Below are 21,314 nucleotides of genomic sequence, written 5' to 3' on the forward strand. Positions count from 1 at the left end.
ATATATCAATATAATTTACAGTGATAAATATAGAAATGAAATTCAGAGATACAAAAGTAATAAAACCAAACACTACTTCTTGGGTAAGTCTGACAAGAGAAACAAGCCTTTAACAAGTCTGATTATGGAAAACCAGAGAATAAAAAATATAAGGAATCATTAAAATTAGAGAACTAAGCACAACTGATACATCAGTAAATGGGAAAGTCTAAAAAAAATGGATGCTTTTCTAAGAAACGAAAACATCAAAATTACCTCAAGGAAAGGTAGAAATGTAATAGAATATATCCACATAAGAAACCTTAACAATAGTTATATATCTACCTTTCAGAAGCAACATAACATTATTATATATTTGCAAAGTTAACTTGGCAGTTGTATAAAAAATATAGTGCACAACACATACATGAAAGGGGATCAAGAAAACATGAAACACAATCATATGCGATCTTCCCCTACCTGGAATGCTTTTGCCAATGCTTTCACCGTTCTTCAGGTCTTAGTTTATATTTTACCTTCTCAGATGATAATATCAGAGGTACTCTCCTCATTTCTCTACCACACCATTCTCTTTATTGCCTCCACAGTACTACCACAGTCTAAAATTATCTTGTTCTTGAGTACTTGCTTATTATCTCTCTTCTCCATTTAAAAAAGAGAGGAACCAATCAGACTTACTCAGCGCTATCACCAGTTTGTGGCAAAGTTCCTGGCACAATGCAATACAATATTACAAGTATCCAAACACTTGCTGAATAAATACTAAAAATGAGAAACACCATTACCAATATTAGGCAAATATATTAATGTAATACACTACATTAAAATGTTAGAGGTGAAAAGAATATGTATCATCTTAACAGAAAGGCATGATAAAACATATTATCTATTACCACAGAAATACTTTTAGCCCAAGAAGGATACTTTTGTTTCTGACAACGTATTCTATCAGAAATCTAAGGCATATATAAATGCAGAAGTTTAAAAATTAGAAGCATTCCATTTAAATCAGAAAAGATGTCCAAATCAGAACTAGTAGGGAACAAGTCTGGAAACCTAAGAAATGCAATAAGACCAGAAAACAAAACAAAAAATAGAGAAGTATAAATACTGAAAAAGGAAACAACAAAATGCCATCATTTTGCAAAAAATGTAATCATCCTTCTAGAAATTTCAAGAGAATCAATCGACAATTAAGGAAATGGTAAGATCAACATACAAAAATCAGTAGATTTCCTATATACTAGCAATAACCAATTGAAAAATAAAGTGCAAAATGGAAGAAAAGATGTAATTCACGGTAACAACAAAAACTACGAAATACCCAGGAATAAACCTAACAAGAAAAATGTAAGACCTACATGAAAAAAAATAAAAACGATAAAATTTACTAAAGGACATAAAAGAACACCTGAAGAAATGGAGAGGCATACCATGTTCCTGGATGGGAAGATTCAATAGTGTAAAGATGTCAATTCTCCCCAAATTAATCTGTAAATTCAATGCACTTCCAATCAAAATCCCAAAGGGATTTTTAATGGAACTTGACATGTTGATTCTAAAGTTCATCTGGAAGAGAAAATACACAGAAATTGCCAAAAATTTTTTGAAAAAGACAACGGGGAGGGGTGCCCTACCAGATGTCAAATATAAAATGATAATCATCAAAACAATGGAGTATTAAATCCAGAACAAACATAGTTTGGACTTTTAAATTATGATACAGATGATACTTCAAGTCAGTGGGAAAAAAAGACATTGTTCAATAAATTATGTTGGGAGAATGGTTACAAAACTGAAAAATTAGTTAGGTCTCAGCCATAAAACATATATTTTAAAAATTCCAGATGAATTAAAATCTACTAGAAACATAAATAAAACTGAAGACATAGTAGAAGAAAACATAAGCGGCTAAGTTACTCTAAGAAGGCTTTTCAGGAAAAGACAAAAACCTAGAAGCTAGGAAGGAAAAGATTGATAGATTTCGACAGTATAAAAATGAAAAATCCAAAGATTCCATAAAGTAAGACAGTTGACAGGTTAGCAGAAAATGTTATAAAATATGATGGTTATACTATAAACAGAATTTTAATGAAATCCTAAAATTTAAATAAGAAAAAGGCAAACCCCACAATAGGCAAAATTATATGAGTAAGCAATTTATACAAGACATAACAAATGACGAACAAATATGCTCAACCTCACTGGCAATCAGGCAAATACAAATTAAAATGAGGTATTATTTTTTATCTATTGACAGATATTGTCTATTTTGGGGAATAATATGGTAGAATCTATAATCAACATTTAAAATGCAACTTTCATTCTAGGAATTTAGACTGCAGAAATACTTGTATATGTCAGCAAAAAAAAATGTACAAGAATGTTTATTACAAAACTGATTATAAAAGAAAAAATTATGTAATCCATACACCCATCAACAGAACAATAAAGGTATGAAGCAATGAACTAAAGCAGATCTACATACAAAGACTTACACCATGACTGTTTAAATGTACCTATTCTATTCTTTCTGTCCCTTCATCTCTTTAGACTTATTCATCTTTATGAAACTTAACAATGCAGCGACATTTTCCAACTTGTTTATTATCTTATTTGAATATAAATTCACTTAGGCAAGGACCATACTTTGTTCCTTGCTTTGCAAACAGAACAGGGCCTTAAAAACATTAAGCTTAAATTCAAACATATTTCCTGAATGAATACACAAACACTGATGTCAAGTATCAATACGACATTTCATTAGGTGAAAAATTTAAGTCTCACAAAAGAGGCATGGTATATGTCTATTCAAGTTGATTAAAAACAAAATATATGTATATTCAAGAAAACAAAAATTTCAAAATATATAACCCATGTGGTGATCAAGGAGTGAAATCAACAAGAGAATTTTACTTATCTGTACTCTTCTAATACTCTACCGCTTACCTTATAAAAATACCAATAAAAGGACCACACAGTTTTCTACTGTGTAATCTTAGCAAATAATTTAATTTAGATCTTCAAAGAAAATTTAATACTTTAAATTCTAGATCCTCAAAAATATCAAGAATAACTTTCCATATTTCTAACAAAAATTACAAAAGAATCAAAACAATTTGTATTATTTTGAGGTATATAGGATTAACTTGCTAGTATATGTAATTCAGTCTGAAATGCACATGCAACAGAAATACTTTTTAAGTAAACAGAAAAAAAAGTCTTGGCATTGGGCTTCCTGGTGCCTCAAATGGTAAAGAATCAGCCTGCAATGTGGGAGACCTGGGTTTGATCCCTGGGTTGGGAAGATCACCTGGAGGAGGGCATGACAACCCACTCCAGTATTCTTGCCTGGAGAATTCCATGGACAGAGGAGCCTGGCGGGCTACACATTTCATGGGGTCACAGAGAGATAGGACTGAGCAACTAAGCACAGCACAGCTTGACATCAGTATTAAGTCACTCTAAGATTCAGTTACAGCAACAGCTTGTTTTCCCAAGAGAAATAAAATCAGGAGAACACTGTATTTCCCTCCATTCTTTTTCTTCCTGTAGCCAATTAAGTTTCTTTGAAAATCAGGTTTATCAAAGTATAAGTTAGAATAAAGTTCACCCATTTTTAGTTGTATAAATCTATTGCAGGGAAGATTGCAAGTGAAGGGTTAGTCGCTCAGTTGTGTCAGACTCTGTGACATCATGGACTGTAGCCTGCCAGGCTTTTCTGTCCATGGAATTCTCCAGGCAAGAATACTAGGGTGGGTAGCCATTCCCTTCTCCAGGGGATCTTCCTGACACAGGGATTGAATCTGCATCTCCTGCATTGCAGGCAGATTCTTTACCATCTTGAGCCACCAGGGAAGTCCCATAAAAACCTATGGATATTGGCAAATATATAGTTATGTAATTCTCACCACAATCAAGATAGACAGTATTTCTTATACTTAAACATTTCTCCTGCTCCTTTATAGGCAATCTCTTACCACCACCCTAGTAATCATGCTTTCTGTTACTTTCATTTTTCTCTTTTCCAGAAGGAAATGGAATTATTCGAAGTTTTGAGTGCAGCCTCTTTTACAAATGCACAATGCCTTTAAAACTCATCTACTCTACAGCACACATCACATCAGTAGTTCATTCCCTTTTATTGCTGAATACCATTCCATCATATGGATATATTCACACTTTGTTTAGCTATTCATTAATGAACATTTGAGTACTAGGCTTTATGTGTGCATGTTTTCATTTCCTACGGATAAATACACGAGAAAAAAAATGTGTTTTTAAATTTTTAAGAAAACAGCAGACTTTTATAAATGACAGTACCATTTTGCATTCCCACCTGCAATGTCTGAGAGTTCTGGATGCTTTGGACTCTCACTAGCATTTGATATTGTCAGTTTTTTTCTTTATTTAATTCCTCCACTCTAGATATTAATGTAGGGCTCCCCAGGCAGCACTCATGGTAAAGAACCTGCCTGCCAATGCAGGAGACATAAGAGATGCAGGTTCAGTTCCTGAGCTGGAAAGATCCCCTGGAGAAGTGCATGACAATCGACTCCAGCATTCTGAGTCTAAGCTCTAGAGCCCTAGAGATGGAACTACTGAGCCCATGTGCCACAACTACTAAAGCATTCATGCCCTAGAGCCAGCACTCCAGAACAAGAGAAGCTTGCACACTGCAACTAGAGACAGCTTCCACTCACCACAGTTAGATAAACCCTGCATGCAGCAATGAAGATCCAGTGCAGCAAAGTAAATAAATAAATAAATATGGGTCTGGAAGATCCCCAGGAGTAAGGAATGGCAACCTACTCCAGTATTCTTCCTTGGAAAATTTCAAGGACAAAGGAGCCTGGCAGGCTACAGTCCACGGGACTCCAACGAGTCAGATACCACTGAGCAACTGAGCACACAATGAAAAAGATATACAAGAATTTGAAGAGTTTGATATCAAAGATCTTAACAACTCTTACTTCCTGTGAGCCCATCCAAGAGAAAGTAGCTATAGTACATTCTAAAAATTACCCATTCTTTCCCCAACACATCTTTTTCTATTTGTGGCTCCATCTGCCTCAAATTATGGCAATAAAGGTGGGTGGAAAGAGGAGACAAGGAAAGTGGGAGGGAAAAGAAAGGGGGAAAAAAAATCCAGCAGGACAAAGAAATAGGACATCCGGCACCTTCCAGCATGAAGTCATCTACTTTTCTGAGGAAAACATTTTCTCAATTTTCCATTACCTTACGTAAAACAGAAGGTTGAATCATTAATTCAACCTCTTCCAATCCCCTTCGTACCATTATGTAGGACTTCCCTGGTGGTCCAGTGGTTAAGAATCCGCCTGCAGATGACGGTGACAAGGGTTCAACCCTGGGTCCAGGAAGATCCCACATGCTGCAGGGCAACTAAGTCCCTTGCACCACAACGAATGAGTCTGTGTTCTAGAGCTCACACGCCGCAACTACTGAAGCCTGTGCACCCCGGAGCCTGTGCTCCACAACAAGAGAAGCCACCACAGTTAGAAGCCCATGGCCACAAGAAGAGAGGAGCCCCCACTCTCCACACCTACAGAAGGCCCATAAACAGCAATCAGGACTCAATGTGGCCAAAATTAAAACTGAAGATAACATTTTTAAAAAAGTTAAATGTAGAGGTATACCCTAGAAATTTACAATTACATTTCCCTCTCTGCTGTCATTTACTAAGATTTTCAAACGGCTAGTTTCTTCTGATCACTCAGGTTTCACTTAAATTTGTCATTCCTTAGAGTATGATTCTGTGACCCTCCTTCTCTCTGTCATGGTTCATCCCCATCACCTTGACTTCATTTTCCAATAGCAGTAATGATAATATTAATTTCTATTATTTATTTTCTAGTCATATTACATACTGTCAGTCTTTTCAACTAAAATAAAAGTCCCAAGATAGTAGGAACTTCACCTATCTTTTCATCGCTGTAGTCTAAGCCAAGAGTAGCACACCAAGGAAGCAGTCAATAAATATTTCTTGAATTATGTCATTAAGTTATATCATTAAAGATATTTAACTTTGACAAGTCCTTTATTTTCAAACCCCGAAATACATCTCCATGCTTTCCATATTTTGTATCATCTTAAAAATATTTCTGACAGCAGAGTATCTCCATGAATTATATTTTTTTCACCTAGAGGAGTATAATTGCAATGAAAATTCATACAGTTTAGTATATATCCATTTTTGAAGCCAGAAAGACATTAAACACTAAAAATGGTCTTGTGCTAACAGAGATTGACTTATATTTTTAACCCATCATGAATTTCAGAATCCTAAAAGAGAAACACAGGAGAGCTTTTGTCTCTGTGCTGATTATAGAACAAAATAGGTTTACGTTATAAAATACAGAAAGTACATTTTTGTCCAGATTATTTAAACACTGAAAAAGTCTATCATAATAGACTGGAGAATCTCCTCTTCTGAATTTTTTTACGAAATGTCAGCCAACTCAAAGATCTGCTTCTATTCAGCATTTAAAGAGATGCAACTTTACTTCCTTGGTAGTATGGACTACAATGCTTGTGTCCCCCACAAAATCGTATGTTGAAATCTACCTCACAATGTAATGATACTGCAGTGAGGCCTTTGGGAAGTAATAGGATTAGAAGTCATGAGGAAGGCACCCTCAATAATGGGATTAGTGCCCTTATAAGAGAACATGGTTCCTCTTTTTGCACTCCACCAGGTGAAAATACAAGAAGATGGCTCTCTGCAACATGAAAGAGGGTCCTCAGTAGAACGTAACATCATGCCAGCATCCTGAGATCTCAGACTTCCAGCCTCCAGAACTATGCAATGTAAATTTGTTTACAAACCACTTAATCTATGGTACTTTGTTATAGCAGCCTAAATAGACTAAGACATCTAGAGAATTAGGGGGCATATTGCTTTATATTCTGTTTAACCAGTCTTAGAGCAGTGGTTCTCAAATTTAGCTATACAGAATTAACAGAAAAAGTACTAATGCCTGGGAGATAACCTTAGATATTTAATCATGTAGGGGTATGGCTTGGGCATTAATAATTTTTAAAAGCTCCTAGGTAATGAAAATGCAAGACCAAGGTTAAACCACTGCTCAAAAGGGGAAGATTAACTAACTCCATCATGAAAGTAGCTTATATATGAAGACAGCTTCTCTTAAATGAAAGGCATTTAACGACTCTAAATGCCATTAGCTTTTGTTTATATTCAAAAACAATCAAATATTTTCTAAATCACATAAAGGGCGTCAGAATCTTTCTCATGCTTTCTCTCAGTTATTAAACACATCAAAATACTTCTAACATACTCAGCACTATGCTAGGCACTGATGAATAAAGCTGGATCACTGTATTCTTGTGATCAAGCATCCACTCCTACCTTTAAGATGGTCTCACCTCAACCACCACCATGATCACACTCTCCTTTCCATCAGAGGTTGGACTGTATCAGTCCATCAAAGAACAACTATAATGCCAAATGTTCACCTTTGGAGGACTAGTGTTCAAGTTTAACTCTGTTCTTACTCAAGAATTATTCATAGAAGTTAGTCAATCCTAGTCAAAAAGATGTTGATATTGCAAAGAACAGGTGCCCTGAAATACAAAATGACCTCACTAGTTAATCATCTCATTAAATAGTGCTAGGGGAAAAAGTTAAGATTCTTAACTTTTTTTCACATCATGTATCACAATATAAAATAAATTCCAGTAGGACTGGATCCAAAAATATATAGATAAATATTATCTGATCTCCAGAAGAGGAAAGATGTTTTTAAATATAAAAGAAGACATTCTTCCCAAAGATACACAGGAGGGAGATGGTGAGATATATGGAGAGAGTAACTTGGAAACTTACAATATGTAAAATAGACAGTCAATGGGAATTTGTAGTGTGACTCAGGGGAAGTCAAACAGGGGCGCTGTAACAATCTAGAGAGGTGGGATGGGGGGAGATGGGAGGGATGTTCAAGAGAGAGGGGACATATATATACTTAATGGCTGATTCTCATTGATGTTTGACAGAAAACAACAAAATTCTGTAAAGAAATTATTCAATTAAAAAGTAAAATAAAAATCATATACATATAAAATACTCTTATATAACATGCAAATTTCCCAGAAAAAAATTGATCACATTTGACCAAGATTCACATCAGTACACAGAGATTTCTTCAAAAAATAAAGCCACATTTCCTTAGAAAATGACCAACTGACATTTTAAAAATGTTTTTCCAGGAGAAAACCTAAAAATAACCCAAGTATCCAACAATATAAAAGCACAGTCAGTTATACTCTTCAGCTAGAATATTATGCAATCACCAAAATAGAAGAACGCTCAAGGTATATATATTAAAAATTAGAATATTCTGGTCTAGTAAAAATATATCAGATGTGAGCAAAAGACCAAGACACAAGTATTAAGATATGCTTTTTCCTTATTCTTCAAAATCTTTACACAAAATATATATTAATGTAATTAAGGTTTCAAAATCCATATCCTTTGATCTAGAAATCTACTACAAGGTTTCTGAAAAACAGAAAACACAGGAAAATACTCATTGCTAAATTATTTATAACAGCAAAAGAAAAAATTGACATATTTAAATTGATACTTCCAGAAAATATTTAAGGATACAGCAAAATATAAATATAAGGATACAGCAAAATATAAATAATGTGTGAGGAGGCTTTTGCATCTGTCTTCATCAGTGATTGTTGTTCAGTTGCCAAGCAGTGTCTGACTCTTCGTGACCCCATGGACTGCAGCATGACAGGGTTCCCTGTCCTTCACCATTTCCTGGAGTTTGCCCATGTTCATGTCCACTGAATCAGTGATGCTATCCAACCATCTCATCCTCTATTGCCCTCTTCTTCTTTTGCCTTCAGTTTTCCCCAGCATCAGGGTCTTTTCCAATGAGTCAGCTCTTCCCATTTCAGCTGGCCAAAGGACTAGAGCTTAAACTCTAGCACCAGTCCTTCCAATGAGTATTCAGGGTTGATTTCAAGATTGACTGGTTTGATCTCCGTGCTGTTCAAGGGACTCTCGAGAGTCTTCTCCAGCAACACAGTTCAAAAGGACCAATTCTTTGGTATTCTGCCTTCTTTATGGTCCAGCTCTCCCATCCATACATGATTACTGGAAAGACCATAGCCTTAACTATATTGACATTTGTCAGCAAAGGTGATATCTAATCTTAAAGCACTGTGGTCAGAAAAAAATACTGAAATGATTGCAATTTTTAAAAATTTACCAAAGCTTGATTTGTGACCCAAGATGTGGAAAATGTTCCACATGCATTCTGGAGAATGTTCCATGTGCAATTGAGTAAAAAGTCCAATCTACTGTTTTTGGATGAATTCTAGCAGACAGAATCCAACAACACATTAAAAGGATTGTACATTATGATCAAGTGGGCTTTATCCCAGGGCTGCAAGGAGTCTTTAATATATGCAAAGCAATCAATGTGATATTAACAAATTAAAAGATAAAAACCATGTAATCATCTCAACAGATGCATGGAAAGCTTTTGACAAACTTCAACATCCCTTTATAGTAAAACTCTCCAGAAAATAGGTATAGAAGGAACATACCTCAACATAATAATGGTGATATATGACAAACCCACAGCAAACATTATTCTCAATGGTAAAAAACTGAAAGCAATTCCTCTAGGATTAAGAACAAGATAAGGGTGCCCACTATGGCCACTATTATTCAATACAGCTTTGGAAGTCCTAGCCACGACAATCAGAGAAGGAAATAAGAAGAAACCAGATTGGAAAGAAAAAGGAAAACTCTCACTGTTTACAGATGACATGATATTTACTAATACATAGAAAACCCTAAAGATGCCACCAGAAAATTAACTAGACTTAATCAACGAATATAGCAAAGTCACAGGATATAAAATTAATACACAGAAATACCTCACATTCCTATACACTCTAACAAGGAAAAGTCCACAACAGAAATTAAGAAAACAATTCCATTCATCGTTGCAACTAAAACAATAAAAGACTTAGGAATAAACCCACCTAAAGAGACAAAAGACTTGTATGCAGAACACTATAAAACAGTGATGAAAGAAATCAAAGATAAGGGTTTTCCCAGTGGCTCAGTAATAAAGAATCCGCCTGCCAGCGGAGGAGACACAAGTTCGATCCTTGGTCTGGGAACATTCCACATGCTATGGAGCAACTAAGCTCGTGCACCACAACTATTGAGCCTGTGCTCTAAAGACCAGGAGCCAAAACTACTGAAGCACGCACACTCTAGAGCCCATGCTCTACAACAAGATAAGTCACTGCAATGAGAAGCCCACATACTGTGCCTAGAGAGTAGCCCCAGCTCTCCGCAGCTAGAGAAAAGTCCGTGCAGCAACAAAGGCACAGCACGGCCAAAAATAAATTAATTAATTTAAAAAAAAACTACAATGGGTTGTTACCTCACACCAGTCAGAATGGCCATCATCAAAAAAATCTACAAACAATAAACACTGGAGAGGATGTGGAGAAAAGGGAACCCTCCTGCACTGTTGGTGGGAATGTAAACTAATACAGCCATTATGGAGAAGAGTATAGAGATTTCATAAAAAAAAAAAAAAAAACAACAACAAACTGGGACTAAATCTACTATATGACCCAGCAATCCCACCACTGAGCATATACCATGAGAAAGCCACAATTATAAAAGATATATGTACCCCAATTCTCACTGCAGCATTATTTACAATAGCCAGGATGTGGAAGCAACCCAGATGTCCATCTATCTATGGATGGATAAAGATGGCATGGTACATGTATATAATGGAATATTACTCAGCCATACAAAGAATGAATTTGAGTCAGTTCTAGTGAGGTGGATGAACCTAGAGCCTGTTATAGAGTAAAGTCAGTCAGAAAAAGAAAAACAAATATCATATATTAACAGATATTAATATATGGAATAAGGAAAATTGATGAATTTTTTTCAGGGAAGTGATGGAGATGCAGATGTAGAGAACTGACTTATAGACACAGTGGGGAAGGAGAGTGGGATGAATAGAGAAAGTAGCATTTACAATATACATTATCATATATAAAATAGATAGCTGGTGAGAAATTACTATATAACACAAGGAGCGCAATCTGGAGCTCTGTGATGACCTACGGGGTAGGAAGCTCAAGAGGGAGAGGATATATACATAATTATGGCTAATTTGCATTGCTGTACAGCAGAAACAAACACAACATTGTAAAGTGATCTTCCTCCAATTAAAAAATAAATTAAAGATACAATGGGTGGCAGGAAAAATCAAGATATATAATATTTTAAAATAACAGGGTCCCAATTTGTTAAAAAAGTGCATGTAACTGTATCTGCATAAAGAATGACTGAAAGGAAACAGCAAAATTTAGCATTGCTCATTTTAACTTTCTTTGAACCATTTTAAAATTTCCAAGTTTTCTATAAAATTTTATAATTAATGAAGCTTTCCATCTCATTCCTAAGACCTGAAATAGAGTGTTTGCCACTAGTAATAATATTAAACAGGTTTTCTTTAACTGCTTCAAAATGTATTTACTTTCCATAACATAGGCAGCTGAAAGTAATTTTTAGAATTTCTCATTAAACATGATTAGGCTTCTTTAACGGAGAAGGCAATTGGCACCCCACTCCAGTGCTCTTGCCTGGAAAATCCCATGGACGGAGTAGCCTGGTGGGCTACAGCCCACGGGGTCGTGAAGAGTCGGACACGACTGAGCAACTTCACTTTCACTTTTCACTTTCCTGCATTGGAGAAGGAAATGGCAACCCACTCCAGTATTCTTGCCTGGAGAATCCCAGGGACGAGGGAGCCTGGTGGGCTGACGTCTATGGGGTCGCACAGAGTCAGACATGACTGAAGCGACTTAGCAGCAGCAGCAGCATTAGCCACCATAGATATTTCACTGCAAATTTGCCACAACTTGGTCTATTTTAGTGTAACTCTCTCCACAATCCAGCAGTTTACATATAGTGACTATATGGTTTAGAGTTACAACAAAGTAACTGGTACTTGACTAAGCTTCCCATTTCTTCAGACAAAACAGCGGTATGATAACTGCAAAGAAAGAAGTGAATCCTACTACCTCTTCATCTTTCTACTACATCCACATTATTTGAGGAAAACAAAGCAGAGAACTCAAGCCCTATTTCGTTCAGGAGACAAAGTCCAGAAATTGGAGAAGCTGAGAATGCTAAAATTTATGAGGCAGAAAATTGGAGAGAACAATTAGGAACAGAATCATTACAGAGCTATAACCTAACAACTATAGAGGCTCCTACAGGGTTGGATTCAACCCTGTAAGAAGAAATTCAACCAGCCAGAGGAAAAGGATTTCACTGAACACTTCGGGTATTCGGTAGAGAATCTAGAAAGGTCACATATATGAAAGAATGGGGCTTCTCTAACTTTGGTGTATAAATACTAGAAAGATGCCATAAGAACGCTTCAAAACAAGCCTCAAAAGAATGAATCTTATTTGCAAATAATCTGCTAGTCAAAATTAAATTCAATACTTCTTAAAGAAGTACAATAATGTTTAGATATTTGACAATGTAATAATCACACTAAGTTAAGTGTATGTGTACTCAGTCATATCCAACTCTTCGCAACCCCATGGACTGTAGCCTTCCAGGCTCCTCTGTCCACGCGATTTTTCAGGCAAGTGTACTGGAGTGGGTTGTCATTTCCTTCTCCAGATCTTCCTGACCCAGGGACTGAACCGACATCTCTTGCATCTCCTGCATTAGCAAGTGGACTCTTTACGAAGCCCAATGATCACATTATTTAGTATCAAACAAAAATTACTAGACTTGCAAAAAAGAAAGTACGTCCAGTAACTGGGGAAAAAACATAAATAGAAACAGATCTTGAAATGACAGGAATGGAATGAGCAAACAAAACTTTAAAGCTCTTTAAAATAATGCTCACAGATACAAAGAGAATGTGAACCAATTGCTGCAAGAAATAAAAATCTATAAAATTGAAAGATCAAAGAGAATTTCCATTGCTGAATAAAGTATTTGTTATTAAAAATGAACTGGATGACACTGCAGAAGGACCAATGAACTTGAGATAGAGCAATAAATACTATTTGAACTAAAGTTTGAAGGGAAAAACAACAACAACAAAAAAATACAGAGGCAATGTCACTTTTAGCAGGATGTTGTGCTTATATGCTCAGTCACTAAGTTGTGTCTGACTCTTTACAGCCTCACAGAACAGCCCCACGGTCTGCCAGGCTCCTCTGTCCATGGAATTTCCAGGCAAGAATACTGGAGTGGGTTGCCATTTGCTACTCCAGGGGATCTTCCCAACCCAGTGACTGAACCCGCCTCTCCTGCACTGGCAGGTAGATTCTTTACCGCTGCACCATCTGGGAAGCCCTGATACAGGTAATAAAATGGAATATTAAAAACACTCAATCTATTGAAATATATGAACAATGGAAAAAGGGGCAATAACGAAGTGGGACAAACAAAAAAATTAGCAAAACAGTAGACTTAAACATAAAATACTGATAACTACATTAAGTGAAAATGGATCAAATACACTGATTAAAAGGCAGAGATTGACAGTCTGGATAAAAAAGCAAGAGCTAAATATATGATGCCTAAAAGAAACATACTTTAAGTATAAAGACAGAGAGAGGTTAAAAGAATAGAAAAAGACATACCATGAAAACATCAGCTGTGGCAAAGCTGGTAGAGCTATTATTAATATCAGACAAAGCAGAATTGAGATAAAACAAGGAATACTAACAAAGATAAAAAGGGACATTTAATTACATAAAAGGATTAATTTAGCAGGAATATATAATAATCCTAAATGTTTACGTACCTTGTAACAGAGCTCCAAAACATAATGGAGCAAAAATTGACAGATCAGAAAGAAAAAACAAGACTCTCATAATTATAGTTTAAATTTTGAAACTCATCTCTTAATCCTTGCTAGGCAAGTAGACGGAAAATCAGTCAGAACATAAACGACTTCAACATTATTAATTAACGTAATATAATTGATATTTATGGAACACTCACCCCATAACTGCAGAAAATATATTCTTTCTAGATACGCATGAACTTCTGTCAAAAATGAACCATATTTTCGACCATAAAACAAGTTTCAATATATCTAAAAGAACTGAAATTGGAGTACAGTATATTCTCTGACCACACATTATACTTTTAAATAATCCACAAACTTTCTCAAAAATAGTTCCTCATCTGAGTGACAGACGATCATAAATGACTTGAGAAACTATCTTCTCAATTTTCCCAAGGATGTTATATAAACAATATGATTATATATGCACAAGAGAAAAGAGATGTCTTAAGCATTAAAGCGTATTTTTCCCATCATGAAACCCCAGTTGAGAAAGGCAAAATGAATCAAAGAGGGAATCACAAGGAAAATTATAAAGCATTTAGAAGTAAGTATTATAATGAAAACACAACACATAAAAATGTGTGGTATATACCTAAAGCAGTGCACAGAAAGGGTATTTACAGCCTTTAATACAGTAGAAAAGATGAAACATTAAAAACAATAATCTAAGCTTCCATTTAAAATAACCAGAATAAGAACAAATTAAATCTACAGAGGAAATATAAGAGCACAGGTCAATGACACAGAAAATGAAGATAACATAGAAAAGTCAATGACATGAAATAAAATTAAAGTTTATAGAAAAAAAATTGATAAAGGTTTTACAAGAACAAAAGAGAAAATGCAAATTATCACTATCAGAACTGAAAGAATTACTAAAGAATAATTACAGATTACCATCATTTAAAACAATAAAGACCACTATGAACAACTGTATGTCACTTAATTCAACAACTTAGACTGAAATACACAAATTACGCAAAAAGAATTAAAACTTTCAAAACTGACAAAGAAAAGCTAAATAGCCATGTATCTATCAAAGGAAATGAATTTTTCATTAAAAATGTTCCCACAAATAAAACACAAGGTACAGATGGCTTCACTGCTCAACTCAATCACTCAAACAAACTTTCAGAAAATAGAAAAGAAAGATACTTCCAAACACTTTATAAGGCTAACATTTCTCTGATACAAAACAGCCAAATGTTTTTTTAAGAAAACTAAAGATCAATATGCCTTGTGAAGAACAATAATTCTTAATAATATATTGTAAACCAAACCCAGCCATATCCAAACGGGGTCATACATCATGACCAAATGCAGTTTATTCTAAGAATACAAAGTTGGCTTAAAATCCAAGAGTCAATTAATATAATTCACATAATGACAGAACAAAGGAGGAAACTCAAGGATCATCTCAATAGAATCAAATAAAAGACCTTACAATTCAGTATCTTTTGATAATAAAAATTTTTAGCAAACTAGCTGGACAGGGAGGCCTGGCATGCTGCGATTCATGGGCAAAGAGTCGGACACGACTGAGCGACTGAACTGAGCTGAGGGGTAGATATCTTAACCAGATAAGGGAATCAAGAAATAAGTATAAAGAACATCATACTTAGGAAAAATTGAACACTTCCCCCGCTAAGATCAGGAACAAGGCAACTTGGTCCAATAGGTCACCAATTCTATTCAGTATTTTACTGGAGGTCCTACGTAGGCCAACAAGGCAAGAAATAAGAATTAAAGGCATAAAAAATAGGGGAGAAGCAGAGATAAACTGACTTAATTTGCAGAGATGACCATGCATGTAGAAAATTCTACCATCAAACAAACAAACAAAAAACAACCCCGGTTAACCAAGTGAATTTAGCAAGCCAATTGGATATAAGATCAATATACAAATGGCCATTGCATTCCTATATATAAGCAACAAACAAATAAAATATAAAGAATTATCATTTACAGTAATCTAAGTATTTCATCTTGGCCTCTCCTAAACCAGGAAGAGGAGAAAGACTCTTAATCACTGTCATTGGAGATGACTCTTATCACTGGTGATGGCTCAAACTTAACTCTGCATAAGAAACTTCAATAGATAACCCAGTTACTTGGACAGTAAGGAGATCAAACCAGTCAATCTTAAGGGAAATCAACCTGAATACTTGCAGGAAAGACTGATGCTGAAGCTAAAACTCCAGTATTTTGGTAATCTGATGCAAATAGCTAACTCATTGGAAAAGTTGCTGATGCTGGGAAAGACTGAGCGCAGAAGGAGAAGACGGTATCAGAGGATGAGATGACTGGACGGCATTGCCAATGTAATGGACATGAACTTGGGCAAACTCTGGAGATGGTGAGGGACAGACAGGCCTGGCGTGCTGCACTCTATGGGGTCACAAAGTGTCAGACACAACTGGACGACTGAATAACAATAACATTTACCAATCAGTTTTCCCATATTGTTGCCCTCCTACAATTTTCCACCAGAGAAATCCAAATTCTTTTTCCCTTGGCTAGTTAGGACACAATTTATCTTCCTTTGTTAAGACGGCATACAAGCAGGACTTCCCAGGTGGTTCAGTGGTAAAGAATCTGCCTTCCACTGCAGGAGACAATGGTTCAGTCCCTGGTCAGGGAACTGCGACCCAAAGATACTACATGCCATGGGGCAACTAAGCCTGTGTGCCACAACTAAGATGTTATGGAACCAAAAAAAAAAAAAAGGCATATAAGTCCCAAGCTTACTTAATTGCTTCTTTGGGTTTTGACTTCTTTTCAATTTGCACATCTCAACCACTGAATCTAAGAGGGTAGAGAAGTCTTCCATTTAATAGAACATCTGTAAGGCCCAAACAGTGAAAACTACACAGAACTTCTAAAATGAATTTTTTAAAAAATCTAAATAAATGACCATCATGTGGGCCAACATTATGTCAACTATACAAAATGCATTCCTAAGTCTGATACAGCCAAGAAGCCATGAATTTGCAACCTCTGCTCTGAGTGTTCTAAATTTTATCCTTGAAACAAGCCAGACTACCAGAAAACTGAGTACTCAGGCTACAGTACTAGTTTTTTTAACCCAACTGAATTTTATCAGTAAATCCTTGGCTTACATTTTGTAGAAACTAATATCAAGCTTGTTTACTTTTAGAAGGATGGAGTTATTTAATACAATAAGCAGTAGGTCCAATACAGGGGCACAAAGAGAAATTATTTTCTAAGATCTAAATTCCATAAAATGTATCAATTCTCCAGAACATCCACCATGCTTACAGAGCTTATGAACAACACACATCTCAAAACTCATCAAGTTTCTAATTTGGCTCTTGTTGCTAGTTAATTCAATCTAAGTCAACATGCAGAAAACTAAGATCATGGCATCTGGTCTGGTCCCATTACTTCATGGGAAATAGATGGGGAAACAGTGGAAACAGTGTCAGACTTTATTTAGGGGGGCTCCAAAATCACTGTAGATGGGGACTGCCGCCATGAAATTAAAAGATGCTTACTCCTTGGAAGGAAAGTTAGGACCAATCTAGATAGCATATTGGAAACCAGAGATATTACTTTGCCAACAAAGGTCTGTCTAGTCAAGGCTATGGTTTTTCCAGTGGTCATGTATGGATGTAGGAGTTGGACTGTGAAGAAAGCTGAGCACCAAAGAATTAACGCTTTTGAACTGTGGTGTTGGAGAAGACTCTTGAGAGTCCCTCGGACTGCAAGGAGATCCAACCAGTCCATTCTAAAGGAGATCAGTCCGGGGTGTTCTTTGGAAAGAATGATGCTGAAGCTGAAACTCCAATACTTTGGCCACCTCATGTGAAGAGTTGACTCACTGGAAAAATCCTGATGCTGGGAGGGATTGGGGGCAGGAGGAAAAGGGGATGACAGAGGATGAGATGGCTAGTTGGCATCACCGACTCGATGGACATGAGTTTGAGTGAACTCCGGGAGTTGGTGATGGACAGGGAGGCCTGGCGTGCTGCAATTCATGGGGTCACAGAGTCGGACACAACTGAGCGACTGAACTGAACTGAACTGAAGTCTATTTTACCACTGGTATTAACTTACTACTTCTGATTTTTGTATTTTTATTTTTCAGAATATATATACTCTTATAAGATACTTCAAATTCTTTTGTGGAATGAAATATCTTTTACATAAATGCATAAGGAATTTTTTTTAAAGAGAGTCAAGGTATCCATATTAAAGAATTCAACATTTATCAAGCACATTATAGAGACATTGAAATATTTCTAATATACACAGTCTAACATGACTTTTTAAGAGTAGAACAGGGTGAGAGATAATGAACTTGAAAGAAAGGCTAGACAGGAAAAAAACCCTAGGGAAGGAGAACTTTGAATAATGAATAGATGTTGAAGAGGGTAGCAGGTAAACACTGTAAGTAGTAACAGAATATTATAAAACAATGTAAAAGCCAACAATTCAGATTAAATGTAAAAATAAAGTTGGGTGGATAGAAGGATGTCAAACAATATTTCAGGTGCAAAACTGCACTTGTATTTGCTTCTTAAATGTGAAATAACAAAGCAAAACAAGTTTAAACTTGTAAAACACACCATCACGTCAAACTGTTTGTTTAGAAGTTACTGAAGCTACTATCTTGAGTTCTAGTTAAGACTTTAATATATATAGAAGGGATCTTAGAAAAACTATACAGTACAATTTAACTTTAGAGACCAAAAAGTGCAAGAAGAAAAATACTTTTTTCAAATAACAGACGAAGACTATGTTAGAACTCCAACCTACAGATCTCCTGGGTTGATTTGAATAACATGATTAACTGTTAGCTCTTTTGCTTCATTCCATGTATATACCTAACCAAAACTAAGAGTTCAGAGAACTTTCCAAGATAAAAACACAGTACAGTAATTCCCTCATTGTACATGTGTAACTCCAAATGAAAAACAAGCATTTACTGTGTTCAAGATACAATGCTAAGTCACTGAGGACATCAAGAAGAATAAAACTATTCACAGAAAATCATACAATCTCACTATAAGCTCAAGACAATGAAAACGGAAGCCTATTAAATATAGAAATACTTAAAAGTTAATGTTGATATAATTTAGCATTCTCACATATCATACTTTATAAAAGATATATTCTTTGTAATTTATAAAATATTTACAAAATGATCTACCTACGAAGACTTTTTTCATATGGCATACATAGGGCCTTCTTAATATTTTGGTTTCTTAAATACATTTTTTTAGAAGAAAGTAACTTTCTATCCACTACTATCTCCATTTATTTCATAAATAAAACTAAAAAAAAATAGGAAAAATAAAATGAGAAAGATATTTTGAGATGATAATATTGTACAAATGTGACAAAATAATAAAAAGGAAAATTTTCCAATATTTGTGAACACTTCAACACCAGCACAAATTTTTGCAAAATCTTAACCAGTACTTCCTTATGGAACATAAGAATTTAGAAACTATTTCTCAAACTTGCTTAAATAGTTCATACAAATATATGTTGATCTTTGCATGATGACAGGGCATAAATTACAAGTGTAGAATGTGACAAAGAATGAAGAAATGGCAACAGAACAATTCAAGGTTAGAACCAGTTAAGGATAAACACTAGTTAGAAAAATAAGAAGGTCAACAAACAAGGAGTTAGGCTGTTCAAAATATCCAAACATCAAGAGGAGAAGAATCTAGATAATCTGTAGCAGGAGTAAGAAATCAAAACAAAGTGGACAGCAAGTATCAAAAGTCAGAAGCAGACTAAATGATAAAAGGCTTGAGACTAAAGGAATTCAGACTACAGAAATCACCAACAAGCAGTGTTAACAGTGGATCAACATTGCTTCCCATCTCAATGAATGCATGCACGCTAAGTCACTTCAGTCGTGTCCAACTCTTACCAACCCCACCAGGCTCCTCTGTCCATAGGATTCTCAAGGCAAGAATACTGGAGTGGATTGCCAGGCCCTTCTCCAAGAGAATCTTCCAACAGTCACTTGGAATTTGGTAGGTGGGGAGAAGAGTTGTATGCAGCATTTAAGAAGCGTAAAGACAAGAGATGTGCAGATGTTATAGATCCTCTTTTCCTATGAGACCACATGAGTTCAGGGCCAATTTCAAAATTAATTTGTGGCAAAAACATAGTACATACAAATACAAGGGGAAAGTATAAAGTAGATTTTAAACAACTTAATTTGCTACTTTGCAAAGGAAGGTGAAATGGCTTAGTCTGGATAACCAAGATCAGGGCACATGGGTTCCATTCCTGGTCAGGGAACTAAGATAAGATCCTTAGTCGCAGGGCAACTAAGCCTGTGCGTAACTACTGAGCTCCAAAACTACTGAACCCACACACTTTAGAGCCTGTGCACCACAATGAAAACGAACCTGTGTGCCATAACTAACACCCAAAGCATCTAAATAAACAAATAAATGAAAAGAAGCCTAAAATCTTCAAAGAGAAAAATATTTGAATTTGACACATACTTCATCTATTTGTTTCCACTTGCTAACATGAGTAATTCAAACAGTTATAATTTATAAACTCCTTTCCTAATCATTCTGAACTATAACAAGACATTTGATGAAAAAGTTTTTAATCTTTATTCATCTTTATCAAAATTAAAAGTATCACATAATGTTATTGTGCAAGCAAAACCACTTCTACTTATATCTAGCTTCCTTCACTCACTATTTCACGGAGGAATCTTCGAAATCCTTTTCTATAAATTCTGAATGACGAATTGCAAAACATTATTTAAATTTTTTTCCACAAAAATTTTCCCTTGTTTTATTTTATATCTGCTATATTGTAGTTGAAGGGTAGAGAAACCTAGAGTGACAAAAGAAGTGAGAGAAGTTGGGACTGTGTAATAAATTTTAAAATTTGATAATATGGTAAAAGAAAACATTTTAATCAAATAGACTTAAATCTAAATCTTAGTTTTATGCCATTACTGACTGTAAACTTGGGCAATATACTAAACTAGCGGTTACTCAATTATGATCCGCGAGATCTATAGGGATCCTCAAAACTGTTTCAGAGGGTCTGTGAAGTCAAAACTATTTTTATAATACAGTACTAAAATGTTATTTGCCTGTTTCATTGTATTGACATTTACACTGATGATACAAAAATAATGGTGGGTAAAACTGCTATTCCCTTAACACAAATCAAGGCCATATCACCAATCATCATATCTTGTCTGCCATGCACTCATAATTAAGTGAAAAAAATTAAGGGTGAATTTCTTATGAAGTAAGTATTTTCCAACTGACCAGAGTACGATGCTACAAAATCATGCACCAAATGATCTACTCAAGATACATAAAAAATCAGTGGGTTTTAACTGAACAAAGTTCAAAAAATTCACTGATAATG

At 35.4% G+C, this 21,314-nt stretch overlaps 1 protein-coding gene across 11 annotated transcripts in view; it reads right to left on the bottom strand.

The window, feature by feature from the left end:
- Positions 1-21,314, bottom strand: part of ANKRD17 (ankyrin repeat domain 17) — a 169,294-nt gene that overhangs the window by 105,660 nt on the left and 42,320 nt on the right. For 2 of the 11 annotated variants that reach the window (XM_060417191.1, XM_060417190.1), the window contains exon 1: positions 1,434-1,572. The exons of the other annotated variants lie outside the window; for them this stretch is intronic. In XM_060417191.1, the coding sequence (XP_060273174.1) occupies positions 1,434-1,436 (3 nt within the window). In that variant the 5' untranslated portion in view covers positions 1,437-1,572. Of the gene's footprint in view, positions 1-1,433; positions 1,573-21,314 lie in introns of those variants that run through there. 11 annotated transcript variants of the gene reach the window in all.

Source organism: Ovis aries, chromosome 6 (assembly GCF_016772045.2).
Source record: "Ovis aries strain OAR_USU_Benz2616 breed Rambouillet chromosome 6, ARS-UI_Ramb_v3.0, whole genome shotgun sequence".
Lineage (NCBI taxonomy): Eukaryota > Metazoa > Chordata > Mammalia > Artiodactyla > Bovidae > Ovis > Ovis aries.